Source organism: Nyctibius grandis, chromosome Z (genome assembly GCF_013368605.1).
Source record: "Nyctibius grandis isolate bNycGra1 chromosome Z, bNycGra1.pri, whole genome shotgun sequence".
NCBI classification, from domain to species: domain Eukaryota; kingdom Metazoa; phylum Chordata; class Aves; order Nyctibiiformes; family Nyctibiidae; genus Nyctibius; species Nyctibius grandis.
The window spans coordinates 21,023,737-21,039,068 of NC_090695.1; the positions used below are offsets into that span (position 1 = coordinate 21,023,737).

A 15,332-nucleotide genomic window follows, 5' to 3' on the forward strand; every position below is an offset into this window, starting at 1 on the left:
GATAAAGCTTCCTTTACAGTGGCTGTCTATGTAATTGAAATCCATTCTGAATTTTTGCATAAAACCTCAAGATAATAAAAATGTTGAATAGATAGCTGAGTGTTTTAGAAATGATAGACAGAATGAGAAAAAAGTATTACTTTTTTCAGAACAGATGTGGTCTGGTTTTTCTGTTGCAAAGCTTTTATTCTTTTATCTGACAAGTTATGCAAACTTTGAAATAAAAGGTTTGAGATTATTCATGTACAAGCTGCCCTAAATGTCTGCTATATTTTGTTTTCATTATAGGTGAGGTGAATTTTATTTACAGACAGCATAAAAGATTCTTTCTGTAATAAAAAATAACGTTAATGTGTGTTAATTGCATCTTTGAAACTGGATTCTGGAGTGCTTTAGATCCTAACAAGTTTATAGAAGTTGTAATCCTCTAATTCTGGGCCTGTCTTTTGATAATTTTTGCTGCATACCGAATGAGGTTTTGTCCTGATAACTTAGGGAAAATGGGTAGTTCCAAAACCAAGTATAACTTGATGCTGTTGTTTGCTCCATTGCTGGTCTGGATTATATGTGGTTCAAGGGGGGAACTGCTTAAATGGTACCTTAAATGGTCCATTTTAGCACGGACAGAATTAACTGTTCCATTTTGGAAGTTCATCTAAATACAGTGTCCCCATCTTTTCTGAATCTACTCATATGACTTTCTAATGTATTTCTTGAAACAAGCAGGCTAGTTTTAGTATCTTTAAAAAGATATGTTGATTTGCATGGCTGTCTTTCTCTTCTATAAAAATAAGGCCTGATGCATTTTATATTGCCATTGAACTTTAATTGAGGTTTCTTTTTTTTCAAAGCATGATGAACCTATGCTGTCTTTATTTTTCAGCAGCATGTGTCTTGTATTCTAAAAATAGTCGCATTGTTTAATGATTCCATACTTGGTAAACATTTCAGTGAGTCTTTGGTAGGAAGAAACTTCATGTCCCATTTAAAGGGAAAAAGAAGGGGGAGAAAAGAGAAGGTATTAACCTATTTGAAAGCTGCAGGCAACAGCTACTCAATTTTGAAAGGACTTCTACATTCTTTAGCTTTGCTTTCCACAAAAAAAAAAAAAAAAAGATTAGCATGAATTTTCTGTCTTTCAGTGAAGAAAGAAGTAAAATAACATTCCTCATTTATGCCATAAAGTAAAAATATCCTCTCCAAGTAAAGAAAGTAATGATTTCTCTGTCTGCTTTGTAGCTAACTGTCAAGAACAGTATTTTGGGTCTTCAACCACTATCCTCAGTTTCTTCTGGAAATATGACAAATCCTTGGAAACACAAGTTACTCCCTGTGTACTCCTACAAGCCTCCCTGTGTGCTCCTCCTGTTAATCTGCAACTTGGAAAAAAAAAACCATAAAGTTAATGAGCACTGTGCCTACAGTATACATGTTGGTTAATTAAAGTAATCTTCCTGACTATATTGACCATAATTAGCCCTGCAGCTGATGAAGAGGCTATGCCTTCTTTGGGTCAAACACCTTTCTCTTCCCTCCCAATATAAAATTTCTGTGGCAGTTAGTATTTCTTCATCCAGCTTGGAAGGAAGAAATGCAACTACCAGGTAATGGATAGCAACCTGTATTGTATTAATTAAATAGTGCATGTGTACAGGGCATAGTTTATTTATCCAGGGTGCAAAGTGTTCACATTCGTTCTCTGTCAAATGCCCCTTGTCCTCTATTGACATGAATCTGAGGACAGCTGTTTCCTTTCTCATGTTGGAAAATATAACAACATTAATGGCATTTTCCTAGGTGTGTTTCAAAAAAGTGTGAGGCAAAAGAGCTTTAATGGGAAGTATGCTAGGTAGGAACCTCTGACTTGAGTAAGAAACCTGCTCTATCCCCAAGGGCTCATTCTGCAGGCTGCTAAGCAGGCAGCGCTCACTTTCTCAGAGGTGCTTGTGTGGTCAGTAGGCTGTTTGCTTGCTGTCTGCAGAACCCCACAGAGATTCAATCCCACAACATGTAGTACTTTGCTGTTCTGAATGAGATGGGGAAGCTGTTTGGCAAGGGAGAAAGTCTCTGTTAAAATACATACCTGACAATGATAATAAGAATAAACCAGGCTGAATGAAAATTGTGTCAGTTTTCATTTTGTGGAATTTAGGAGTTTCAAGTTTAAGTCAGTTGCCTTGAACAGCCTAGTGTTTCAAATGGCGGGAGGTACCTGCGTTTAAGCAGAGAAATCCGACCCCACCTTTCTCTCTGTAGTCAGGGAAGTGGAGTTCATGCAGAGCTGGCGGCAGGTATTTTTCACCCTCTATGGAGAGTTACTCAGCTGCCTAGGAGAGTGAAGAAATAAGAGAAAACAATAGGGGAGTGTACCATCTTTACAAGCTGCCCTTTGCTCTAGGGTTTGTGTGTGGACTTTGCATTGAATAGTAGTGAGAGAGAATGTGTAAATGCTTTAGGAATAGAAGCCAGTACTCTGACCTCCCTGATAGCAGGAGCATGCTCTCCCCACTCAGTCCTTGAATCCTATGCTAAAGTATTTTTTCTTTTATTCCATTTGCAATTATTTCTAGGTTTTGAACAGTGGCACATGAGGTTTTATTCTATTTAAGAATAATGTTTCTTGCATATTTTTGAAGTCTTTGTGCAAATAAAAAAATATTGAATTAGCTGCTTGATACCATGCTCAGCTAAGCAGTAAGCAATGAAAGTACTGCTTAGTAAATGTGCTCTACAGTTACTGAGCAGATTTCCTGTTTAGTTCCTTTAGTTCAGTCACTTTCCTGTTCTTTTCCAATGTTATCCAAGATAAATTTTATTCTTTTCCAGTGTTATCCAAGATAAATTTTGTGGTATCATCAACATTTCAGTGGAAGGGCTGCATGATGTTATGACTGAAGATCCTGAAACAGGAACATACAAAGAGTAAGTGGAAAATCTAATTAATTTTTGTGGGTTTAACAGTAGTAGTACTGTTTTATATGTAGTGTTTTGATTGGAAAAATCTATAGGCAGTTAAGACATGTTCTGTTTTCACAAGAGAGAATGTTGTACTAAGTTAGGAAATTTTTGTCTTAAGAAAAAATAATTGTGATGAGGGGAGGGAGGTCTTAAAATTAGGGTCAATATAATTTTATATTGCTTATTAAGTTAGCTACTAAATGATGTCTTACAATGCTCATAGATACGCTTTTTGCTCAATTGACTGTTATATCTAAAATTACAATCCAATAAGCTTGTATGTTGATAGGGTGATGGCTCAGAGTTTCTCTGAGTGTGACATCTGGAATTTAACCAAGATCTTCCCCTAAATGCCTCAACCTTATTCATGGCCTGGAGAACTTGAAAACCTATCCCACAAGGACAATTTTACCCCTTCAGTTGTTCCACATAACACAAGTGCTGCTACAGGGCATGCCTCAAATGACAGTTTCCAGAGCTGGGAGAAAGAGTTTGTTTATGGCAGAAAGGTGGTGTCAGGGCTGCTAAGAGTGCACTGCCACCCAGCACCGCACTCATTCATCTTCTGCTGACTTCCAGGTTACTGGTGGTATTCCATCAAAGCTGAAAATTAAAAAAAAAAATCACTGAATAATAAGGATTTTTTAGGACAAAAGTCTTAATGTTGTTTTTTCACTGTAATGATTACATAGTTTTAGGATGATGAAGAGCTGTAACACACTAGAAACAGCTGCTCTGCAAGATGTCCCTACAGACACTATATTCTAATAATGGTATTTGCCGGATGCTAAGAATCAAGCATTTTCTAACTTTCAGGTAATTACCTGGTGATGGAACAGACTGTATCAGAAGTAATTAATTAATTGCTTAAGGGGGTGTTTGCTGGCACTGAAGCCAGCTGGCACAAAACAGCCTGCATGCAATCTATTAAGTTTTCCTACATTTAAAACAGGTGGTATGCCCACAAGTGTGCACTGAGAATTCACATTCATGCTGAGCATGAACTATGCCCAAGAATTGCTTGCAAAAGTACTTCCTTCCAACCCGAATCTCGGTACAGAAGATGTAACTCCGCAGTCTGGGAATGTGCTTTGGCACTGTGTTCTATTTACTATCAGAGGCAACATTACAGAGTCCCTTCTATTTCTAAACATTTTGCTTTGCCAGCACTTGTTGAAAAGAGTTCTTACAGAGAAATAAAAACTTAGTCCTAGTGCATTTCATATTTTAAACTTGAAGGCTTGTCACCGTTCTTTTCCAAATTCTGGACATTGTTTTTGTTTTATAAAATATAGGCACACTGAACCAAGGACATATTTCTGTTGACAGATACTGAATAGGCTGTTAGAAAGATTCTGACTTTTGTGTTACCCATTTTGACATTATCTGAAAGTAAATGAAGTGAGTGCACTCATCTGGAGCTGTGTGTGCTATTCTGACTCTCCAAGTTGAAGAAGAAAGATTTAAGCCTGAGCTGGTTCAGAAAAAGAATTGTGTACTCCACTGATGATCATAATAACTAATTACTGTAGTGCAGAGACTAAAACAGCATGCATGTTTAGCACAGGAAAATCAAGGCTGAAGCAATATAGAACTACAGCTACTAAAGGATGAAGAGGGGGTAAACATTCACAGGGAAAACTATAGAAATTAAATGACTGTGTTGGCTTAAGTGTAAGCTGACCATGAATACATTTAAACTGGAAATTTGAAGAAACTGTTGTAGTTAGACCAATGAGATTTTGGAAGAGCCTTTCCAAATACAAACGCAGAGATAAAGGTCTTGCAAGTTTTTAGATGGAATTTTGATCAGTTTATGAAAATGATTACATGGTGCCCTGGCTTAGAATACAAAGGGATTACACTCAGGCAGATTTACTAGTGTTTGTATTTTGCATTGTAGTGATAATTACAAGAAAGCTTTACAGACCTCAGGTTTTCTGGAAAGGGGAGCATTCCATTGCTCTAGTCTTGTTCACCAATATTCACATTTTTCCCTATTTTATAATCTTTTTTTTTTATTCCCTCCTCTCCTAGTTTTTTGAATTACTCTTTGTGATACCTAAAGTTTATCAAGGTCTGAAAAAGTTGCTTCAACCTTATATGCTTTGGCAATTGACATATTTTTATCTCCTTTTTCTTTAATAAACTGAGTTGCGAAAAATCGTGCTATTTTTGAGGAGAGGAGACAGGAGATTTGCTGTATTATTTTGAAATAACTAACCCCTTAACTGGATATGGCTTCTGTGTTAGCATTTGACCCCTCTGCTGTGCTGTTTCGCAGGTTTCATACAGCTCTAAACACATGTTAATAGAAAACTGAATATATAAGCAGAGTAAGTCTGAACATTTTCACATAGAATCACAATTTTTTTTCATTTTAGTAACTTTAAAACAAGTTATTCAACTTAGCTGCAGGAACACTTCATCTGCTAGTGGAATGCAGCAATTAAAAATGTGCAGTAGTACAGGGCTGAAAATGAGCAATAACGTGCATCTGTCTTGGTGCTTTGTAGTATGTGGATTGTGTGTCCTTCCTGCCATAAAACATACCTAATACATGGTGATAAGTTGTTGTCACCTGGTATTTAAATCCTTTTTATTTTTAAAGCAGATTTTCTAGGAAAAATTTGGTAAAGTTGTAGAATATTTGTGTATTCTTTCAATTAAGAGAATGTAAAGTGAATGGAAAGCATATTTGCTGTAGGATAGCTTTCACGGATGTCTTTATAAAGTCCATTCAAACTGTTTAAAGAGACAGAAAAACCTCTGGCATTTAAACTGTTTTTTTCATATTTTCTGGTTTTATACTTACTACAAAAATAATAGTTAAAATGTGTCTGTTACTTGTGCATATTGGTACCTACCACATGAGTGTGGAGAAAAATGAAAAATAAGTTTAAAAGCTTTGCTTTACCTGCTTAGAAAAAGCTCTTTAAATAAATAATTACAGAAGCTAACTCATTTCTGTCCACCTGAAACATTATTGTTCAGTGTCTTGCAGATTTTAGTGTCTAGAACCAATAGCAGTGACCGTATTAGTTTTCAGGTCCTCTTGTTAAAGGATCTCACAGGAAAACATGAATGCAATGAGAAATCTTTGCTAGTTTTGTGTATGTGTCACTTTGATTTTCACGTTGATAGGATACAGAGTGCTTGTATAGCACTTCTTTGGAAAGATTGGGAAATTCTAGTTAGGAACAGTAGGTTTTTCTATATGATTTTTTTTAAACCCACATAGTCTATTTTCTATATGCAGAAATGCATTTTTAAGCCAGAACTTGAGCTAAAATATGGAGGATACTGAGATTGTTACATGAGTGTAGGTGACATAGAACATGCATTCAGATTTCTTTAGATTCACTGTTCTCAGAAAAAAATTACTTGCTAACAGATTGACTGATTTTCATCAAACTCCCTCATATCTGTCCTGTGTTTTTGACTGATTTTCATCAAACTCCCTCATATCTGTCCTGTGTTTTTAAAAGTGCCTTAAAATATTTTTTTATGATAATGTATGTAAAACTATTCTTATTCCCATTCTTAGCTGCATGTTGATGTCTCATTTTGAAGAGTCCAAAGTTACAGAAGATGAGGAACCTCCAACAGAACAAGACAAAAGGAAAAAAATGGTAAGTTTTAGATCTGTTATTCAATTATAGAACTGATTATGTGAATCAGTTGTGTCAGACTAAATTCTTTGCCCTTGGATTTGGATCATCTATTGTTCTTAGAAAATTCATCTCTTGAATTAAAAAGGAAAATGCTTTGATGACAAACTCTACAGCCACAATACTTATGCTTCTGCTTTCCTTTTGAGTCTTGGAAAATGTTGCCAAAATAAATATCATCCGTTCACAGAATCCAGACATTATAATACTAAGACACTATAAAAAGGGTTTATTGAAAAACACAGGGAGCTAAAGCTTACCGAAATATCATGGCAAGCCAAATTTCTCATATTTAAAACAATGTTTATTATATTGGATTATGTGTTTTACCTTAACAGCTCTTGATCCATATACTTGCATATAACCTTTTACGAATGGAAAGAACTCTTAATAAGGAGCATTGATTTAGATGAAGATATCTGGATTAGGTACCATGTAGTTGTGCTATTTTTAACCAATCTGATCTGTGAATGTTTCATAATTTAACTTATTTTTGTATGAGTTCAGGGAAGCTGATTCCTCACACAGAGAACTGCAGTGTACAAATGCCTTGGAGTAAAATAGAGTTTGAACTGCTTGGCCTGGAGTAATTGCAAAACATGGAATTTGGTGATTGAGTAAATGCGTGTATCCCTGATATGTGTTTGCTTTAACTGACCGACATGTATCCAAAAGAATACTGTGGACAGTCCTTTAGTACTTTATTTCTTCTTGTAGGAGTGGAAAAGAGTTTGGACAGCTTTTGATAGTTTGTTTTCATTTGGATTTTTTTTTTTTAAGCCACTGGATACTTTTGGTTTGTTAGTAGGCTTTTCTTTTAAACACTGATCAATATATGGCTCCTTTATAAAAAAAAAGAAAATGACACAAAAACTCTTGCATATTCTTCTGATATTAGTAATGCCGTAAGAGAAATTCCTACTGTCTTGCAATTTCAGATTTAAACAAAACACAGAAGTATTATTTTCTATGGTGCTTAAACATGTGTTATAGTTCTGTAATTCAATTACTCTTAAAAGCATCTCTGGACTCTGTTAAATTTGGTTAAATTTTCTTCCAGCTTGCAGGTTTGAACTAAATCCTGTGTGTTTGTTGCAGAATGGTAATATTGATTCTTAGTGGTTTTGGATAATCTCTTGATATAGATAGACAGATATATATCTTTATCGATAGGGATTGATATATCTATATATCAACAGAGAGAGAGATACATTTGGTTTCTTAATCAGATCTAAAAAACAAAGTGAATTTAAATCTACAGTCCTTTCATGATCTTAGTTTTATTTGAATATACTCAAATTTTATTTCTCTCTGGCTGGCTAAAGTTTTAATAACTTTCTTGCACAAATTATCTTACTTTTTCAGTTACAAGTTGACTTCAATAGTTTGGATATGTATTTAGGAATTTAGACTTGTTAGATTTGCTGTGGACTCCATTCAATGCGGATTTAACAGGCAAAATGAAAAGTAGGGAGCATTGGTTTATAACCTGTATCATTCTTCCCTCCTAAATGATACAACGTACCAGTATAGTGTTGATGAACACAGTCATAATGAGGGAACTGTTCTGGGGTCACATGCAATACAGAGTCAGTGGCCATTTGTATAAAGAGAAATGGCTGTGCTTTGGCAAGGAGGAGCCAGAACTGATAGGGACAGGACATGACAGTGCAGGTTTTGTTTTACAGGGAAATGTATCTTCCCTTGCTTGTCACTTTCCTTTTTTCTCTAAGGAGTTGCATATGATTTGTTCCTCAGCTGTTTTTTAGCATTCAGTTTAAACACCTTTTCAGCTTTTGTTTCCTTGGAAGGTTTACACAGAATAAATTGTTATACATGAACACTGAACCTTCATTTTCGTTTCAGATCTCATAATCTAGACATAACTATTACCATGTTTACTGTGTTCTCAGTTCCTAAGCATTATGAAAATCCTTTGTTTTTCTCCTTTTGATCCTTTTTTTGTAAGAACAGCTCTCTGTTTCACTCTTCTCATTCCCATATTTAGCTGATTATTCCTGATATATTTCAGACTTGAGCCTTCTATACTGTCATTGTTTCAGCTAACTTTAGTGTTCACTGTATTCTTATACCTTTCTATGCAGTTTCTCACAGCTGTTAAAGCAAGCAAACTTCAGTTGTTATGAATGTCTGCTATAAATTCATTCTGAATCCCAGCTGAAGTTGCTCGGTATAAATTTTTGTGGATGGTGCAGAAATTGAGACTTGCCACTTCTCATGGCTGTTAATTTCAAAATTGTACAGGTCATTTGAGTAGGTCACTAGTAGCATAAGTGTCAAATAGTAATAAGGATTGTTAATCATGGCTTCGAAAGCACAGCTAGCATTTGATTTGAAAAACTGGATTAAAAACAAAATGTCACCTGCGCCCGTTCCTACCCACCTGTACTGGACATTTCTTCCTCTCTGTGGGAGAATCAGCGCACACACTCAGTTCATGTGACATTTAGAACAACTACAGTAGCAGATAGCACTGGTGAAATAAAAGTGGGAACGAATATTCATAGTGAGAAGAAGAAAATAAAGAACAACCTAAAAGGAATCTGCAGTTGATTTAAGAAAGTTTATATTCTCTTGTCCCACTTTATTCCTGCAAGAGGTTTCTACCCTCATACATTCCATTGCTGAATCAGCAACTTGTGTCAGGCCTTAGAGTTTAGACTTCATAAAACAATAGTGAAAAGATAAACGGGGTTCTGTCTTTCAAAATAATAACGCTTTGCAACTTTTAAGGCCATTAATATGAGAAGAAAAGATAAACTGGCATGATACGTGCTAAGTGTCACTTCCTGATGTTTGTACAGGGTATAGATATTTTTATTTGATCTGTCCCTTTATCCTGTCATTAGTACCTCTATTATTATGCATTGCTCATAATTACTAAAGAAAGTTTTAGCTAGAACAGTGCTTTGTAAATTTATAATAATTTTATGTAATCTACATTTCCAGACACTGCTGTGTTTTAGTCTCATTGCAGATATATTAAGGAAAGCGTCAACAGGTGGAGAGTGATTCATGACCTTGCATTACACATAGTGTATAGACCTCAGGTGACTTATATTTAGGGACCCTTAATGTATGCTTTTAAGAACTACAGTGTCATTGATCAAAAAGGGAGTTAAGCTTTTTCAACTCTTTATATGAAACTGTGGAGCGGAAAAATGAAGTAAGTATTTTCCAATAAAAATCTATCTTATTTAAACTTGAATTGTCCATGCTGCTACGTGTTTTAGGTGATGCTTATATGTAAATGTAGAAGGCTTGGGAGTTTTTTTTTTATTTTACCCTAGTATGGGAAGAAACTAGATGAACTGTGATTTTGTATCTTCAGGAAAATAAATTAAGTGAGTTACAATGTAATAAGCCAAATGATCAAGTTTTATGTGATAATGTGGTTTACTAAAAGTAATACTTTTGCTTCATTGTTTGGGGTGTAATTTCTCCTTATAAATTAGATCTACAAATTAGCCAGAGATCTAATCCAAGTCCCACTGAAATCTGTTAAAAAGCTTTGATATTGGAAGCCTTCCATGTCATCTGGCTCCATTTTATGATCACTGTTAAAAGTAAAGTATACATTCCCTCCTTAAGTTATTTTTCCAGTCTTTCCCAGAGTATCACGGTCACGAGAAACTAACCATCATGGTAAATATGTATAATTTTATGTCCAGCATTCTTGCTCTTTGTTTAGTATCAAAGTATCCATACTTAAACTGAAGAGAATCTCTCAAGTTCTGGAAATCTTTTCAACAATTTAATTCAGATATCACCAACACACTTTTTGGAGTTACATTAGACTTCTATTACCTGTTCTTGCATTCTAATGCTATTCCATTGGCTTGTGTTATCGCTTGTAGTGACTAGATCACTGTTTCAGTACAGAATAATATGTAATTGTTTATTGAAAACAGTGTGATTTTTGACTGTAGTGTTGTCTAAAGATGTTGAGGAAAGAGATCCACCTAACAAACACTGGTTCAATCAACTGATAATTCTGCAGAATGCCATTGATGCTGGCAAGCGGAGTTTGGAGAGATGGGAAATGGTTGTTCTGTAAAACTCCCGTACTGCTTTTCTGATTCAAACTGCTGTTTACAACCAGTGAGGTGGAAGATTAGTTTCTTCAGTCCATCCCCAGGGTAGGCACCTGTGTCCAGTTTCAAGACCAATTTGTAAAGTAACTAGATTGGAAAGCTAGTCAAATAAGGTTTTTGCTGAGCAGCATAAAGCACATTTCAATAATGTGTATTTCGTTGCCAAACTTCTGTTTCCTATCTGCAGCTGTTTTGATGAAGAAGCTGTTGGAATTTTCTAGGATTTTTTTTTTTTTTTTTTTTACCGGAAAATAGGTATGTTCTGCTCTTATCAGAATCAGGAGCATTGCAATTAAAAGAAATTTTGGCCACACACCTAGAAACTCAGCATACATACTTCTGTTCAAAAATATGGTCCCTGACCTAGTGTTTACAGACTAAGTAGCCAGTGTCAATATTGATGTGATTGTGTTCTGTGCTGGACTGGTGTTGGGTGCTCAGTGCTTAGCAGGATAGAGGCTCAATTTTCAAGAGAACGATTTTTCCTCCAAAAAGTAAACAGAATAATCTGAAAACATCTTATGGGTCTTCTCTTAAATCACATACTATTTTAGTTTTGTCATAATGAAAATACAGTGAGTAAAGAACAGTGCTTACTGTTCTTCCAAACTTAATGATTTTGCTTGCATATTTAGCTAAGACTGCAGCTGATTGTCTAGTATTGTCGAGAAACTAATTACATCAAGCTATTTCATTTGTTTTGTTAGTTCTGAATACAAATTCCAAAAATGTAGAGTGAAAGGAAAGCAAATTTATTGCTGCAGGAAACTCTTTAATTTACTCAAAGTACTTTTGACATGACTGTCTGAATGAAATCAAATTAGTGTATTAACTCCTCAATTAAGTCTGGAGACTCTTAAGTCCCATTTGACTTAAAGATACTAGATACTGCTTCTAGCAGCAAGCATTAATCATGCTACAGAAGTCGCTACTGGCTTACAGTGCTGCTGCTTTGAACTGTGAGGAAGGGGTTTATGCTTGTTGCAATACACTAAGCAGAGTTTTGTACAATTTCTCACTTGTCCGGATAGAGCATGTGTTGGTAAATATGCAGCAGAAGTGTTTCATTTGTCTTTCCATTAGAGAGGAAAGTTACATATAAAGTTGACGACCAAAATCAAAGTAATTATGTACGTAAGTTGCAGTGCATACGGTAGCCTATTCGTGTAACTCCCAGCATTGTGCAAATCTGGCAGTTCCATTAGGAATAAAAAATACTAACTTTGAATTGTGTAATGTATTAAGTTTTGTCATCTTCTTCACGTTGGTTGTTTTTTCAAGATTAATTACTTTTCAGTAGTATTGCAGTGGTGATTCAGAGGATTATTTGGAAACCCATCGTCACCTGCCATGAGGCGGGTGCTAGAGGGTTAGCGCCTCTAAGAGATGCTAGGGAGACTGTCTTTATAATTATTATTGTACAAGATGCTAGAGATAGCTCAGACTTGAAGTTCCAGCAAGCTTTGCAAATAAGCAAGGATTCAAACTCTTTATTTTCAAAGCAATACAGCACTTACATTCAGAGTTTGAAAACCACCATTGGGATGCTGGAAAAGCATTACACACATACTCATATTCTAGTAGCTTTTTAAAATTGGGAAAAAATTTGGACTTAAGTTGAGGCCTATGATGGAACACTGACATATGAGAAATTATAGGTTTATTTACCATTGACTTAAGGCTTTTTTTATATTTTTTTTTTTTTTTTTAGGTATCAGGAGAATAAACTTTGTAATATGAAATTGCTGATTAAATGAATTTGTCTTGGTAGAGTAGAAAGAAAAATTACCTGAAGTTGGTCTTTTAAGGCAAATTGTTCTTCCCATTTTAATTCTGAGTACTTTAACTTAAACAGGGGTTTATGGTAGGGTCATATAAGTCATACAGTTCACTAAATATGTAGATTAATTGGTTTGTGGGTTAAAAGGTTAAAGAATGGCTTTTTGGTGGTGCTTCCCAAGGTGACTTTGTAATGCATGCCATTCATCTAGTTGCTGCTGTGTCAGGGTCACAAGGATGAGAACACTTGTCTATGGCAATTTTAATACCTGTTCTTCTGTGCAGAATTCCCTGCAGTAATTTTATACATGACTGTTTAGAGCTATGAACTTACTGAAACTAACCAATTAGAAATGTGTTATATGTCCCAAATTACAATTGTTGGTTAACAAGTGCAAATTATATAGAAACTGGTAGATTCTTTTTGTGGCAAGACAGTTTTTTGGTTTGTGTTTTTTGGGGTTTTTTTGTGGTTTTTTTTTTTTTTTTTACCCTGTAGACTGTGCTAATGCTGTTACAAAAGGATATCACTAACCTTGGCAAATCTTGATTAGGGTAGCTGTCGTTTAGAAATTTTATTGGAAAAGTCTGTTTATATTCTAGAGACCAGATTACATTTACTGAGAAGAATTATTACAGAATACTAAACTATTACTGCAATTACTCCCCTTTTCAAGAGAGTGTAATGTTAGGAATAAGTAATAAAAAGATCACATCTTACCTTTGAAATGTAAAATGGCTGGATAGCAGAAAACAGTGAAGGATCAAAGGCTAAAAAGCCAATATTAGGAATACTGAAGGAGGGATTAAGAGATTTACAATATGAAAGGTGAGGTGCAAGCACTGATGGAAGAGGCTAAAAAGCAGCCTGCTTTTTCACTGGAGTTGTTCATAAGAAATAAGACTGACTTCTCTTTTGTGGTAATTACAGTGTTAGCTCTGTCTTATATTTATGTGGCTGTTTCAATCAGTATTTCTCCCTGTTATAGGTATAATATTGTTTAATAAATAAGCAAATAATCTTAAGGTTTAATGTCTTCCACTCCATATTAAAATTCAAATATTTCCTTTTTTTGTATCATGCCAAAAGAGCAGTTGTGCAAGTTTAATATGCCTCATTTCTTTGGAAATAGCTGTATAGCAGGGTATTATGAGCTCAGAAGTCTCCTATTTCAGTGGTCTTTGAGATCTAGCATTATATTTTGTTTCCTGACCTTCCAGCTTAAATAGTAGTGTTGTTTGGTTTTGATACTAAGTTGAACAGATCACAATTCTGCAGTAATTGCCCATTTATTTCAACATCCTACTTCTTTATGATGCGGCAAGCTCCAGGTGTCCCTGCCTCCCGTCTGCTTTCATCCAGCCTGGTGGACTGAGGGACAAATGCTGTGTCACTATCCGTGTCCTTAGCCTGCCCACACCTGTCTTTTCATACTGAAATTAAAAATAGGTCCTCTGTCAATGTAGCCCCTTCGTTTATCTCTTTTTGCTTTCATTAAGAAGCAGTTAACATGTGGAAGATAGTGACAAATACTCTGTCCCTCCCTGTCCAAAAGAAAATCGCATAATCCAGCTGGACTGATGAGGTTGTATAGTACTACTGCTGAAGAAGTGTGCCTATCCTTTATGCATATGGACAGTTTATTTTAGCTGTTGTTTGTCATGTAATCTAAACTAGTTCAACTTTTTCAGTACTTTGTTTTCTAACTAATAAAATATAACTGACCATAATTCATGCCATCTCTAAAGTGCTTATGATGGTAACATCTGATGTGTTTTTTAGGAGTTACGGGAAACTCATTCAGCGGTGATTAACAAAGCAGCTTTGAAATTGTTTTATCTTCTAGAAGGGTGAAATCTTACAGAAGACTGGTCCATGATTTGAGACCGTTTCAAGTAGTTTTGAACTGATATTTGCTTTTGATAATAATTAATTTGGTCTTTGTTTTACAGGAGTTTTTCCTCTTGTTTCTCAATTAAGCACAAAGAAAAGCAGAAGATTTTTCTTGAGCTGAGGTTATAAGAGATGAGTAAGTTGCAGAGTATTTTCTAGTGCGTTATTATATATTTTTCTCTTACATGTTTTCCACAGCTCGCACTGAACGACCCTGTACACACTGTGTCATTGCAGCAGTTCATCTATGAGAAGCTAAAGGCACAGCACGAATTACTGGGAGAGCAAGGTTTTCAGGCACTTATGGAAACCGTGGATACAGAAATAGTTGCACAGCTACAAGAATTTTTACAAGGCTTCTAAATAAGCAGAAACAAGATTTTGTATGTTCAGTTTCCCTTTCAAGAAAATGTGGAAGAACTCTAGCCTTCCATCTTGTATGGAAGAGCCTCCTGAAATCTGAAAATATCTTGTGTTTAAAAATAAAAAGTAAGTTTCAGTTGTTGCAATTAAATGAACTTTGGTAATGCTTTTTGTTATTTTTCAATAATGTGCTTAGGGTTTTATCATCAAAGGAACACTTCCATGATTCCTAACATGGTATATGCTGTCCTAGATAGTACCATTTTTTGATACCATTACTAGCTTTTTGGTTCACAAAGCTATGTCATAAACTGAGAGGTCTGAAGGAACTTAATAATGTATACTAATTAGAAGTGTCTATTAATCCAGCAGTGTAATTCAGTATCAGGAGCTGCTTGTCTTGATATTGTATACCTATAACTTTCTCCCCTTCCTATTACCACTTCTTGACTGTACATTCAACCGTACAAGCAGAAAGAGTTAGGGAAGCAGTAAGACTATGAGCAGAAATATTCCTTCAGAAAGATCATTCCCGTTTGAGTTGTCTCAGAA

The 15,332-nt window shown here is 35.3% G+C and overlaps 1 protein-coding gene across 2 annotated transcripts in view; it reads left to right on the plus strand.

The window, feature by feature from the left end:
• Nucleotides 1-14,931, plus strand: part of IPO11 (importin 11) — a 104,668-nt gene extending 89,737 nt beyond the window's left edge. For both annotated transcript variants that reach the window (XM_068423596.1, XM_068423597.1), the window contains 3 exons: nucleotides 2,827-2,922; nucleotides 6,506-6,590; nucleotides 14,616-14,931. In XM_068423596.1, the coding sequence (XP_068279697.1) occupies nucleotides 2,827-2,922; nucleotides 6,506-6,590; nucleotides 14,616-14,780 (346 nt within the window). In that variant the 3' untranslated portion in view covers nucleotides 14,781-14,931. The remainder of the gene's footprint in view (nucleotides 1-2,826; nucleotides 2,923-6,505; nucleotides 6,591-14,615) is intronic.
• Nucleotides 14,932-15,332: the final 401 nt, after the last annotated feature.